General features: G+C 40.5%; 1 protein-coding gene across 1 annotated transcript; it reads left to right on the top strand.

Annotated features, from left to right (window-relative positions):
* Nucleotides 1-20: 20 nt before the first annotated feature.
* Nucleotides 21-14,162, top strand: lsm14a.L (LSM14A mRNA processing body assembly factor L homeolog; the record flags this gene model as incomplete). Its single annotated transcript, NM_001094038.1, is given in 10 exon segments — nucleotides 21-210; nucleotides 5,908-6,071; nucleotides 6,927-7,059; nucleotides 7,810-7,929; nucleotides 9,555-9,734; nucleotides 9,812-9,889; nucleotides 11,280-11,459; nucleotides 11,826-11,991; nucleotides 12,249-12,498; nucleotides 13,756-14,162. Coding segments are annotated over 10 exon segments (1,416 nt in total). The 3' UTR covers nucleotides 13,780-14,162.
* Between the last annotated feature and the right edge of the window lie 852 nt (nucleotides 14,163-15,014).

The raw sequence follows: 15,014 nt of genomic DNA, 5'->3' as shown, positions 1-15,014 counted from the left end.
TAGGTTTCGAACCTGTGAACGCAGACGGGAATAGTACTACGAAAGGAGGACTCGGGTTTCCCGCAATCCGCATCCATCTGGGAGACACAATGAGCGGGGGTACTCCGTACATCGGTAGCAAGATCAGCCTGATCTCAAAGGCTGAAATCCGTTATGAAGGCATCCTATATACTATCGACACCGAAAACTCTACCGTAGCTCTCGCCAAAGGTAAAGAGCGTCAGTCAGATGAGGATACTGTGCCCCGTTGGACATCATTGGATTGTATTTTGCTTACGTCACCAGCAGTCCGTCGCTGCTTGTGGGCGCAAGGCGGAGGTTTAGCGCTTTGTTGGCTACAGAAAGCCCCTGGCTTATACGGTGACGAAGGCCCTGTTGGGCTGACACAACCATAGAGTTGGAAGCGGCTGGCTGATGTGGGAGGCCTGTGGTTACAGTGTTGCCGGCTCTCTCTTTTGTCTCCGCACCATCAAGCTGTGGGCCCAGTATTTGCCTGGTACAGTGGAAGCTGTAGGGATATGCTCTTGTGGAACCGTGAACGAAATGTTCATGTTTTCATAATACTTGTCATTTGGCTGTTACTTGCTACTTGTACCTTTATGAGCCCGAACAGACGCACTTCTAGCTAAACAAGCTCCAAGATACTTTATACAGGCGGTACCTTCACTGTGATTGTATTTGTTGTCCTGGGCTGTCTGATAATACACGTTGTCCTGTATATAATCCACCAGCATATCCCACAGTGATTTACATTGCTCCTACAAATCCTTGTCCTAGTGTTGCTTATGTCCTAAGGCTACAGACCGTAGGGAGAGATTTATTACATGCCAATTCACCTGCCTATACGTATCTGTATAGTGAGGAGAATCTGGAGTTCTAAGGAAAGTCGCACAGAAGACAGGGCCCAAGATGGAATCAAACTTACGACCCTCTGCTGTGGCCTGCTGATGTTTTCTATAAAGGTAACCATACACGGGCCAATAAAAGCTGCCGATTTCGTTCTTCCAGGCTGAGTTGGTCGTTTATTGGTCTGTGTATGGGGCCGTCTGACTTGCCTGCCAGACCAGTATCTGACTGAAAATTGGTCAGACCTGATCAGGCACATACTAATTGTTTCATTGGATCAGACCGATATCAAGGTGGGCATATTGGGCAAACACCTGCTCTTTGGCAAGCTTGGTCATCTTAAAAGTGTAGACGTAGAGTCCGTTATCTAGTAGTATGTACTGATTGACCTAAGCTGATGTAACATACTGACAATTATATGTAAACAACAAGAGCAGGCTTGCCTAACTTCTATGCAAAGGTTTTTTTTTGGGGGGGGGGGGGTAAAAAGTGATGCAGAGAAATCGAAATCTGCGGAGGAGCTCCTGGTTCACCATTTGGACAGAACAGATCTTGAATGTCCTAGCTTTACCTTTGTTTCAGATGGGTATATATAGTATCATGTCTTCTCTGCCTGGGGAGAAATACCACATATCAATCCACATGAGCATTTCTGCGTTCAGAAATCTGCTCTGTATTTGCAGTGACAGACTAAATGTATCTACTTGCGCATGACATTAGCCTGACAAGTTTCAATTTATGGCCTATTCTTATATTTATACTTATTTGTAAATGTAATTTTTATCCCTTGCTATTCTCTGTCCTGATGAATCTAACTATTTAAACATTGTAGCAGAAGCCAGCTGGTTAACACCCCTTTGAAGAATACTTGACAGCTGTTTTTTTTGCAACAATATCAGATCCAACAGGATAGAAAAAACACTGATTTAAATTACATTTACAAATAACTTAAGGGCAAGGGCACACGCAGAGAGAAGCGTATCTGTTTTCTTCCGCATCTCTGTTTCTGCATTGAAAAAGTACAGCTTCCACCTGATTCAGCAAAAGCAGACATTTTCAAGTCGATCTCCACTCCCTTGTACCTGCAGTCAGGTGGTATCTGTACTTTTTCAACGCGTCACACAGATGTGGAAGAGAGCTGATGCGCTTCCCTCTACCTGCAGGAAAAAAAGTCAATCTGAGAGTAGCAATGCTAATGATCTGTGTGCCCTTGTACTTAAACCGTTTCAAAACTTCCTCAAGGCAAATCAAAACGTTTGTCTATGCTGGGACTGAAATGTTGACTTTTTCATATCTTTATATACTTGGTAAATGTGCCCCCTACTGTAATTTAAAAGGATACTAGACATCACAGAGTAATTATGTGACCATATTAAATATAAGTAGAAGTCCACAGGTCTAGTACTTTTTATACAAGTTATAAACTTCAAGCTATTTTCTCCACAAAGCCCTCCACCATTTCTCTTCCAGTTGCTGTCTTGTCTTTAGCTGCCATTCTAGATCAGATAGACTGTGATCGTCTACTCTAGGGTCAAACTATCCGATTCCAGAAATGGGAATAGGCGCCGACTAGACCAGGACCGCATCAACTAGCCACTGCGGTCCTTGATTGGAGGGTAAAATCAAAACTGCCTGATCTATATGGCCACAAATAAGTTGGGGAGGAAGGTCTGAAGGCCCATACACTGGCAGATAAGCTGAAGATTTGGACTGGAGGAGATGAATTGGCAGCTAAATCTGCCTGTGTATAGCAGAGAGCATTATAAGTAGGCCAGTGCTGTCCAACTGCTGTAGTACTGAGGGACAGAATTTTTCTGGCCGATGTGGTGGAGTGTGGATAATGGAAGCCAGTGTTGACCACTTCCAGTTTTTTAACCACACCCACTTTACACGACACCCATGTTACCACAAAAACTTTTAAGCTCGTGTCCACATTAATGCTGCTAGCACACCAAAACAAAACATGCTTGGTGTTCACTGCAGGGGGTCTCGCTTATCACTCATGTGAAAAAATGTAAATCATATTAAATACCCATACATCCAAATGCCTCCTCCTCCACTGTGGATAATACCACACCCCCTGCACATAATTACATCTTAGGGGCCCCTAAACACAATTTCCAAATGCTAACAAACCCTTACCAGGCTCATGTCCCACAGGCAGGAAAGGGTAGGCAGAGTATGGCACACCCAGGGAGCATAGGGTAGGCAGAGTATAGCACACACAGGGAGCATAGGGCAGGCAGAGTATGACACACACAGGGAGCATAGGGTAGGCAGAGTATAGCACACACGGCGCATAGAGCAGGTAGAGTATGACATGCAAATGGGGCAGGCAGTATGGCACACACAGGGAGCATAGGGCAGGCAGAGTATGACACATACAGGGATCTGAGGGCTGGCAGAGTATAGCGCACACAGAGCCGATCAATGAACGGTGCATAGGGCAGGCAGAATACAGTAGGAGACAGGGAAGCCTATCAGGTCCACTACAGTGACATGATGCTGGTGTCCCTTCATTTGAGGTGTGAGCAGGTGAACAATTGGGCAGTTTGTCTGGCTCTGAGGGCTTTGGCTAGGACTACATGGCCGACTAAACGTACGCATCAAGTCGGATGCAACCGGAACAAGCTAAGTCGCAATCGTGTCGCAACAGTGATCCAACACGGCTGTCGGATGCAAATGCTGCAAGCTGCGTCTGCATCTGACAGTTGCATCGGATCACCGTTGCGACACTATCCGACGTTATATTTACTTACCTTGTTTCTGTCACATCCGATTTGACGTGTGCGTTTTGTTGCCCAGCGTCGGATCGCATCAATGTCGGCCGTGTAGTCCTAGCCTTTAGCGGTGTAAACAATAAGAGGTGTTACATATGTGAACAATGCAGGGGGATTACATGTGTGAACAATACAGGATTTTATATTCTGAATTTGAGGTGTAAACAATGCAGGGACCAGTTAATCTCTGTACTGATGCCTATTAAATCTTACACAAGGTAAACAGTCATAGCAGGCAGACTTTCATGTCGGGGGGCCACACAAGGCAGGGGGGTCGCGGGCTGCCAGTGAGACCGCACTGAAGTAGGCTGTTCCTGCTGAAATGACAGGTGCTGTTGTTTTTTCATGTGGTGTGACTGTTAGAATGGTATATAACTTCAATGCAAAAGTGGCTTCACAAAGGTTTGAGTATCTCGAGATGCTGCTGGTTGCATTGTCTGCAAGTAAACTGTGACACATGTCTCTTACTTACAAAAACAAAAAACAGTAGCTTTTTGGGAAATTACTTAAAAGTAGAAAAATAAGTATCTTTTGTGCTTTTTCTAGGAAATCCAAGGCCAATATCACAGAGTATTTCTTCACCAGTAGACAAATGCATTTTCCACCTGTAACAGGCAGATCCTATTTATGCTTCTTTGCTACACACATGGGGTGGCATCTGCACATTTCCACTGATGGAGAAGGATGATGCGTGACAATAATGCCTTTTATTATACACGAGGGTTAATCTTTTAGACTGTTTGTCCAGCTGCAGTAACCTTAAGTAGCGCATAAGATGTTTGCTTTAAAAGATTGCTTCCTGTAGCAAATAACATGACCCTGAAATACTGCTGCTTTTGGAGGAAAGGGATTGGTTCTGTCATACTTTATGGCAAAGATTCCATCAATCATTGTAACAAAGTCTTCAGACCACAGTGAACAGAGCTTATCTGAAATCTATTGTTTATGTTTCATCAACATTTTGAGCCGACACGTGGAACTTTACTGCCCAACTTACTTCAGCCACCTTTAATTTCCTGCCATTCACTCTTTCTGAATTATTTTGAGCCGCAAAAAAACAATCACCAGAGAATTTTTAGTTTGTGCTTGTGCTATCTGCAATTTCATGTATAAAAGAATGGGAGGTGGAAGGAGGCATGGTCCACTTCTCTCCCACCTGTGTGTTGTATGAAAGTGCAGAGCAGCGAATGCACTGTGTGTTGCTCCATTGACAGGCATGGTGTCCCCCTTGGTGCAGATATTTGCATGAAAAACTGAATTTTTGCTGTGGCCAACAAGCGGTGTCATGAAGCCTATACACTCTGCAAGTCTTTGTACAAGTGCAACACGTGAAAGCAACTGTTCACTCAACATGGCAAACTTCTATAGTTATGCCATTCAAGAGGGGTTTTATCCATTCTTCTTTTTTCTTTTTAAATAGGATATAGTACGTACCTGCAAAGAAGAATAAGGGCAGAGGCGCACATGGAGATTCGGGAGATTATTCACCCAGCGACAAAGCACTTCTTCTTCTGGCGACTAATCTCCCTGAACGACCTTCCCGCCGGCTAGAATCCAAATCGATGGTGGGATGGCACTCTGATCGCTTTGTTTTCTGAACTCGCCCGAAGTTTCCTTGTGAGGCAACTTTGGAAAACAAAGCACTCCAAGTGCCATCCCGCTGTCTATTTAGATTCTAGCCCGGCGGAAAGGCAGTTCGGGGAGATTAGTCGCCCGAAGAAGAGGTGATTTGTCGCCAGATGACTAAATCTTCCCCCAATCTTCACGTGTGTCTCTGCCCTAAAGGTTTACCCTCTTTGTTAGAACAATCTCATCTACACAAGTCTGTGCTGATGTAAAGACTGGTGATTAACCAGCTGTAATTAGACATCTAAGCATGAAGGAACCATAGATAAATGGGTTTGAAGCATTTCAGTACGAAACACTGTATTTGAGCTATGACTGCTGGCAACCCTTCCAAACCACACCACTCTGTTTCCCCAGAACCTAACCAAACCTAATTTGGACCCTAGCAACCAGATTGCTGAAATTGCAAACTGGAGAGCTGCTGAATAAGAAGCTCAATAACTAAAAAAAATAAATGAAAAGTTATATTTAAGGCGATCAACCCCTAAGTTGATTCCAGGACTGTTCTCTCTTTGAGTCGGGAAAGATTATTCTTTCCTCTATGGCAAATTGTCTTTGGGTGGAATATATATAATATATATATATAAAATACATTATTGAAAATGATTTAACTAAACAACTGAAATGCATTTTCTGGTTTTGTTCTTTGTATTAGTACGATCCTTTGGAACAGAGGACAGGCCGACTGACCGACCCATACCTCCCCGGGATGAAATATTTGAATATATTATTTTCAGAGGAAGTGATATTAAAGATCTGACCGTCTGTGAGCCACCCAAACCTCAGTGTTCTCTGCCTCAGGACCCTGCCATTGTACAGGTATCTGGTTTATACATTTCCAAGATGAAGAACTAAAAGTAGTTAAAGAGGAGTCAGCCATCTCATGCTTTGATCTAAATTAAATACTTGTAGTACTGAACATCTTATGGGTACAAGAGCGCACTGTTGCCAGATACAGTATAAACGGAAAAAGGCCTCATACCAAGTGTTTTTTGTTTTGTTTTTTTTTTTATATGTAGCTCATGGACATCCGGACATAGAATATCCTCATTTTATGTATGGAATATTTCTTACAATCCAAGTTCCATAGGCCATCACAATTTTATAGTACAGGTATGGGACCTGTTATCCAGAATGCTCAGGACCTGGGGGTTTCCGAATAACGAATCTACTAGAAAATCGTGTAAACATTAAATAAACCCAATAGGCTGGTTTTGCTTCCAATAAGGATTAATTATATTTTGGTTTGGATCAAGTACAAGGTACTATTTTATTATTACAGAGAAAAGGGAAATAATTTTTTAATATTTTGGATTAATTTATTATAATAGAGCCTATGGGAGACAGCCTTCTGGATAACGGGTTTCCGGATAACGGATCCCATACCTGTATACATATTTTATTTTTAATATATATTTTATTATACAATATATATTATTATAATATATAATGCAATTTAACATCCAGTAAGAGGTTATTTAATTACTTAACTACTACTATCTCTTGTAGGTTAAACCACAGCTCCAGTTAATCGTTCTGATTTTTTTCACACACCACCTTCTATTCATGCCATTTGTGCAGTGACTGCACTGTTGGCTTTGAGGCATATTTATATCATATAATTTTAAGTGGTGTTATGATGGTCGTTGTTTTGATGCACAGTTTTCTTTGCAGTCTTCATTAGGGTCCTCCTCCGCTTCCTCGTTCCAGTCTGTGAGCTCTTATGGACCATTTGGCAGAATGCCTGCATACAGTCAGTTTAACACGGGTCCTCTTGTGGGGCCGCAGTTTGGTGCCGTTGGTGTTGGTGAGTTTGCTTTTGTGTGTCTTGATTAGCTTCAGTCTTGTTGTGAGCTGAAATGTTACCAAGTGAAAGGGTGCGCAGCATGAAGGCCGGCAAGGATTAGATGTCTTAATTGATGTCTTGGATTATTAACTAAAGCATGGGGGAAATGTTCTCCAACTAGTGCAGAATTCTAATGGGACCTGGCCAAATCCTTGCTCTCAGTCAGACTTTAAATGGGATGTCCACCTTTTGGCGGGGGCATGCATTTGCAAAAGAAGTGATTTTGCCACTATCTTTGTTAAGGAATAAATATATACCAGTAATATGTTATTAAAGTAGGTGCATTGGGTTTTGGATATTTGTCTCTAGATTCTATGATAGCTCTGTCAAATTAAGCATAATTGCATATGGCTTGGTTTCTCTGCCAGCATAAATCAGCTGTCCGTGAAAAAGCCTGTGCTGCTTCCTCTGACATCAATAAAACTATCCTGACTATATTTGCAGACTGATAACCACCTGTACCAGCAATGTCGGGCAGTTTCTATTAAATGCCTGAAACCACTGCTTCCCGTTGTCTTTCAGTGCTGGCTGAGATACCTTAGTGGTAAAAGTTCCTTGTGTGCCATTTGCATAATAAATGTTCTGGTCATAATTGTAAAATGGAAACTTTTAGAATTTTGAAGGTTTGTGTCTGCTTTAACAGACCCTCTGAATTTTGTTTAGACTTAAATGGCCCTGTGCATTATACTGATATTGACTGTCTTAAAGCAGGTAGCTCTCTGACATCTTTTGGAGCTGAAACAACAAGCAGCACATCTCTGCCACCAAGCAGCGCTGTTGGAACCTCTTTCACACAGGAGGCAAGAACTTTAAAAACGCAGTCATCCCAAGGTTAGTTTAGTCTCTTGAGATTGTCCTTTAACTATTCTGGTTACTACAGTAACTTTATCATATCTGTTGCACCATCACCTCTGTGATGCGATTAATAAGCAAGTGCCCAACCTCACCCATTATGCATGTGATGTAGAATCGGTTGATGCCAATTTTGGTGGGGCAAAGCACTCTCAGGAGACATGTTGGATAAATGTAACACCCCTAATTTTGTAGGCAATAAAGTATACTATATGGTGCTGGTTTAAAGTTTGGCTGTAAGTTAATATTGTCTTCAAAATGAGCCCCTTTATTTGAACTTCCAATAGATCTTCTCTGGTCCCTGTCTGTGTTCCAAATGAGGGGTGGGCATGTCTTAACTGTGCTAGAGGAACAGTAGGAGGGGACAGCCAATCACAGCCCTGTATTTACACAAGCAAAGACAGACTTTAGTTCCCTATCAGGTCTAGCCACTGATTGATTCCTATCCTACAGAACTGAGTGCCACCGGCTCCCCTGCACAGCCTAGGAATAGAGGCATCAGGAAGTGGAACAGATAGGTGGGACTAGTAGGGTTTTTGCAGAAATTTTCAATAGTAACCAGAAACATAACTTTTTAATGCAAATTCCTTCTATATCGAAGCGTTTAATGCACTGGCACATTCTTGTTTTTCACATGTCTCCTTTAAGAAATAATCCCTTCCCAGAACTGGAGTGCAGCTTATTTTAGCCAATTTAAATTTGTATTACTATAAAACACTTTCATGTTTTGATGTTACTGTTTAAGCTTTTCTGAAAGTTTTACGGTCTTATCTTGCAGCATGATGATACTGGCACACAAGGAGATTTGTTGCCCTCTGTTAATTTGTGCTACTTCAGATCTATTGAACATTTATTCCTCTTGCCTAACCTTTAGATTAGTACAAGTAAAATGCATCACTCACAGCAATCTGGCTAAATTGTGGGGAAAATGCCACGATTAAGCTGGATCACCGCAAGTAATGGGCTTTTATGAAGGATCCAGAAATGTGCAGGCTGACATTTTTTACCAATTGCCCTTAATAAAGGGGTGTACCCTAAAATGTTTTCAGAGATCTTTTACATAAATAACGTGGCTCATTAAACATTATTGCTTGATTGGGGTGCTTCTTTATACAATATCGCGGTGTATTTGTTATGCCCTTAAGCAACAGGGCTGTCTTAAGGCCCCATACACGGGCCGATATAAAAGCTGCCGACTCGATCTGTCGACAGCTTTTATATCGGCCCGTGTATTGGGCCTTAAGACAGCCCTGTTGCTTAAGGGCATAACAAATACACCGCGATATTTGCATAACTTAATGTGGGCATGATCAGCCAAACAGGGCCATAATCTGCACTCTACATAGAAGAGCTCTTTATATATGCTTTTAAATGTTCTGTAATGAAAGACATAGGTACATTTCTGCAAAACGACTACTACTTTTGGAAAGGTTTCTTACCTTGGGTTGATTTTAGTAGACAATCAAATGTTTGAATCAATCACAATCAGTTTGTTTTTTTTTTTTTTTGTATTCTGTAACATACATCTTTCAAAGATCGATTAAAGCTATAACTGTAATGATAACATATTTAAAGCATGCAAAATATTTATCTGCACCCTACAGGTCAATCCAGTTCCCCGTTAGATTCCTTAAGAAAGAGCCCAAACATTGAACAAGCTGTGCAGACTGCAGCAGCTCCTCACGCCCCATCCACAGCTACTGTAGGCAGAAGAAGCCCGGTTCTTTCCAGACCTGTGCCATCCTCCATCCAAAAGACAGCTGAGAGTCCCGAACAAAGGAAAGGTAACTAACCTTCTCTATTAATATGAAAACAAGTACAGTTGCCAGCACTGCTTTATATATGGTTTGTTGTTTTAAAGGTGAACTACACAAAATGCAGAGACCAGACATTGATCAGCTCAAAAACGATAAAAATGACCCGAGCAAGAGACAACCAGGTATATTCTATTATATAAATGCATTCTTGACACACTTTTAAATTATAAGGTTATTTCATTTTAAAAAAATCCCTTCCCTTGTGTGTGAGAATTAAGGCTGATATGGAGTACGTATATTGCAATGTATACTGATTGCTGTTTAGTTTGTACCTTTAAGAGATAAGGAAAGTTACACAACTTCACATAATATGAATGGTCACCTGTTTCATGCTGTGTGTTTTAGTTTTAAGAATATTTAAAATGTTTCACCTCTGTTCTTTAGAGGTGGTACACTTCCCCAGCTTCGATTTTTGATATTGCCACCTGCATTATCCCAAGCCTATTTCCTCCTTCTCCTTTTCCTCTTTCCTCGTGTTATCTTATTAAAAATCAAAGATAAACTCTCAAATAAAAAAGTTCTGCTCAAGCCCTGCGCATGTTTTCTGTTTAATGTGGGGTTTATATTTGCTTCAGTTATCACATGCATGCCATCACTAAAACAATAAGGTCCAGCTCGTTTGCCTCCCATGCAGTAGAGGAAGCGTAGCCTCATTGCCTAGGAGATGCTAGGTTCACAGTCTGCCTGAGGTTATTGGGAGGAGTAGAAATTAGGGATGCACCGAATCCACTATTTTATTCAGACGAAAACGGAACCAACTCCGAACCCTAATTTGCATATGTAAATTAGGGAAAGGAGGAGGAAAGAGAACCATGTGAGCAGCTAAATTTTTGATGTGATATTTTTTATTCAGTTTGGTCAGGCACTTGGATTCGGCCAAATCCGAATCCTGCTGAAAAAGGCAGAATTTTGGATTCTGTGCATCCCTAGTAGAAATAGTGTTTGCATCTAACAGAGAGAAGTAATGTATACACAAACCAAGATGAAACCACATTCTTAAAGGTTTTTCCATATCTTCTGCATCTCAGGACATATCTTTTTATATCTCTTATGGCAGTTTGGGAGACCATAACAATGAATGGGCACTATTTTATTACCTTTCCTTCTCCTTTAAGTCACATTCCTTAATTAAGATGCAACACAAGGCACTCTGTTCAGTTTTATCTAGTGTCTTTAGGAAGTATGGAACAGATGCTATTCCAGGATTAACCTGGACACAAGGTGTTTGTTTTTTGTTTTCCCTTGAGGTGCTTTATACAGCATGATGAGTGCATAGGTTTCAGGGAATTTGGTCTACTATAGCTGTAGCCACAGGATGACTGTTCTTCAGTTTGTATATACAGTAGTTAGCATTTCTACCATGTGTATGTGGTCGAGTAAGCCCTCTCCAGAGTAGTCATTAAAAGGGGAGAGGGAAATCTGTATATAAAATGAGGCATTCAGTTGCAGACCTACTACTCTTCTGTAATGCCAATTTTACTAAACGTTTTATACTTGGCACTTTTTTAACAGTTTTAAGTGCTCTTCAGCCCAGGAGAGGTCGGGGTGGAAATCGAGGTGGTCGTGGAAGATTTGGAGTTAGAAGAGACGGACCTATGAAATTTGAAAAAGATTTTGACTTTGAAAGTGCTAATGCACAGTTTAACAAAGAGGAAATTGACAGAGAATTTCATAATAAACTGAAAATAAAAGGTAACTAGAACTTCTAGACTTTCCAAGGTGATTTTACCTTTCTTTACATTTAAAGGGAAATTGGAGCACAGATTTATATGTAACTGTCCTATTCCACTGTGGTCTAGCACACCCATTTATATCTCAATAGCAGGAATTTTCATTATCAGCTATGCACAATAAGGGGGTTATGTGTGGGCAATAATAGACTGTTCATGTCAGTTAGAATGTGTTATTGCTTAAAGGTCTTGCACAGAGCACCAGTTTCTGCATTGCAGTCTTCATTATTTATTTTTTTTTCATTTAATTGATTTGCCTTTTTCTCTCGCTTTACATAACAATATAGTTGGTTGGTTTCCTTGCTTGAGAAAAAATTTGTTTTTCCAGATGATAAACCCGAAAAGCCAGTAAATGGAGAGGATAAAACTGATTCTGTGGTTGACACACAGAACAGTGAAGGCAATGTAGAGGAGGAGGAGGTCTTGGCTGGTGGAGTTTGCTACTATGATAAAACCAAATCTTTCTTTGATAACATCTCCTGTGATGACAATAGGTATGCTTTGTAGTCCTATTTGGCCATTTTGAATTTGTATTTGTATGTATTTTCTATAAAAAATGGTTGTACATGTACACCACCCCAGTATTTTATACATCTACACCAAGCAAGATAAGATATCCATGTATACATGAATTATACATCATAAGATATAGCTTACATAGTGATTTTTCTGTTATCAAGCAAACCTATCCTCTCTTGAATAACTGTTTGTGGGTTTTTAGTTATGTTGCTAAATATCTTCCACCCTGTAGGGATAGAAGACAGACCTGGGCAGAAGAAAGGAGAATTAATGTTGAAACATTCGGCCTTCCACTCCGTTCAAACAGAGGGCGTGGTGGTTTCCGAGGGAGAGGTGGGGGTATGGGCTTCCGTGGAGGCAGAGGCCGTGGCGGAGAGAGGAGAGGTGCACCAGGAGGTGGTGGCTTTGGACCTGCTCGGGGTTTCCGTGGTGGTTTCAGAGGAGGCAGAGGTGGTAGGGAATTTGCAGACTATGAATACAGGGTAAGTTTTGTGTTTTTTTTTTATTAGCATACAATATTTGTCTGTTTTAAAGATTCAATTTAAAGGTGAAACATGTTGATTGGTGTGGTGGGACCTCAACAGCTCCAAAACCAGGCAGGTTTTATGAGTCAACTCTTGTCCATTTGAGGTTACCTTAAGCAGAAAAATACATCTACATCAGACATAGGCAAGAAATTTAATAATGGCACTTACAGGGTTAAATGTATTCTGCCGAAGTCCAACCATCAAGGGGGGGAGGTGAGGGATTAGAACATGCTGACAACATCCTCCTGACTGAACACCTTCCAATTCTCACTTCCGTATGTGTTTGGCCACTTTGAGTGGATGGTTCAGCATATGAGCCCTGTATACCACCCAAAAACTGCATTTCACAATAAATGTAATACTAAGCAAACTTCCAATTTATGGTAAATAATGTACCCCCCGTTGTAAAAATATAGAAATATTAAGTCACCTAGGAGTTCAATGACCAAAGGCATGAGGCTGAAGGGAGAGTGCTCAAATAATGTCATGGGACTCCATAGTGACTTCTATCATATTAACTTCTAATATTCTCGTGTTTTATAACAGGGGGTACATTATTTGCATAATTTACAAGTTTCAGTGAGTCGTGTGACAAATTCTATCACTCCGCACTGCTTATAACCAATGACCTCACAGTTTTTATAAGGATAAGATTGACATGATATTCATGACTCTTGTGTATTCTTGTGTTTAAAAGTTGATTCTAACTGTATTTGCAATCTATTCATCCTCCTTTCTGTTCTCTGTTTTTGTCTCCTGAAACAATGTAGCAGAAGTCTTTTTTTTTTTTTTTTTTTTTTATATATATATTTCTTATCTAGGGTTTTTAATCAGCCAGCTTCTGCTACACTTTTTATGAGTCAGAACCAGTAAAGACAAAACTTTGGAAGCAGTCACTGGCACAAGTTTAAATACTAGCTTTAATAATATTGATGATGGCCAAAAACGGCATAGTGCATAGAATCGGTTGTAGAATATGACTACACAAGAGGCCCCACATATCCCATACGTGTTCAACATTTCTTTCTCTTCCAACCCCCCTTCCTGTATTATTGGGTCACCAGTCATACCATATAGTACCAATCATGGATGCAAATGTGATCTGCCTTGTCAGGCTTGGGACTGGCCAATGAAAGCCTGTAAGGGTCCATAACTTTTGATGATTGTGTTGGTCATTTCCTAACTTTTTTTTTTTTCCCCTCTTTGTTTCAGAAAGACAACAAAGTGGCAGCCTAGTGAAGGATGAAGGAGTGTCAACGTGGATTTTGTAATCCTTTGCGGTCCATAGAACTTGTTTTCAGTCTTGTGAAGAATGACATTTATCTTGCTGTACATTTTGTCACCAGCACTGGGGGTTTTACTCCGAGAAAGTTTCAGGGTCCTTCTGTTCATTTGTTACTTCTGCACAATGGATCCCTGTAACACTAAAGGGTTGTAGAATGGGGCGTTGCTCAGTTTGTTCTGTATCTATTTTCTTTTCTTTTTTTTTTTCATTTTTGAAAAAAGTCCATCTTTGAAGATAAAAAAAAATTTGAGATAGTAGAATTAATTTTCTGAATTAGAAAACTGATTTTTGCTATGTATAGCTGAACAAAATACAAATAAGCAGTACTTTGCAATGTGTTTTGTTTTTTTCTTCTTCCAACCCTGAGGATTTTTCATCTCTATACATATATAAATATATTCAGAAAGCTGTCAGTACTGTGCAATATCCAAAAACGGCTTTATGCTGCCCAACGAGCAACCAGCTGTTGCACTGGCTTTTTTTATGTTTAAAGCAGCAATAGGTGTTGGAAGAGGATGGTAATTTGAGCAGCGTTGCAGCTACATGCTAGAGTTTCTGAGGTAAAGGACGTTTTTTTTATAGTTGTAAAGTTCCTTTATATTCCCACTGCCAAAGAAACATGGAGAGTTTGTATAGCTGTAAAAATAAATTTTGTAGTCAGCACATCTTATCTAATGGATTCATAAGGTAACATTCAGATGCCTGGTATTATTACCATTGAACAAAGTATTCGATTTAAAAGGTGCGTCCACACTATCTGAACTGGCACAAGAAAAAAAAAATATTTCATCCGATTGAACAATTATAGTGATTTTAGCTCACCGGGATGATTTCCCCGACACTCTTAGGCCACTGGCCATTCATTTCGTTACCTTTTTCTATGGCACTTAAGTTCCTATGCTTTCCGTGGTGATTCTCTGGAAAAGCAGATCCACTTCAAGAGACTGGAATAAGGTGAGGGAGGGGTTAAATGACATGACTGCCAGACTAAGAGAGAATGGGGTAATGGTCCTGGTAAATCAGAGACAGACTGTAATGGTTCTTCTCATTTGGAGCAATCATTAATATCTGTACATTTATTTTTGCCTCTTCAGATAGTGTTGTGCCCTTTTTTTTTCAGCAGAATGAGCTTATGTCAAAAAGTTGACTTCAGTCTTTCTAAACAGAAACTTGCATATCACACATC

This window comes from Xenopus laevis, chromosome 4L (assembly GCF_017654675.1).
Source record: "Xenopus laevis strain J_2021 chromosome 4L, Xenopus_laevis_v10.1, whole genome shotgun sequence".
In the NCBI taxonomy this organism is placed as follows: Eukaryota; Metazoa; Chordata; class Amphibia; order Anura; family Pipidae; genus Xenopus; species Xenopus laevis.
This window is presented reverse-complemented; position numbering and strand designations above follow the sequence as displayed.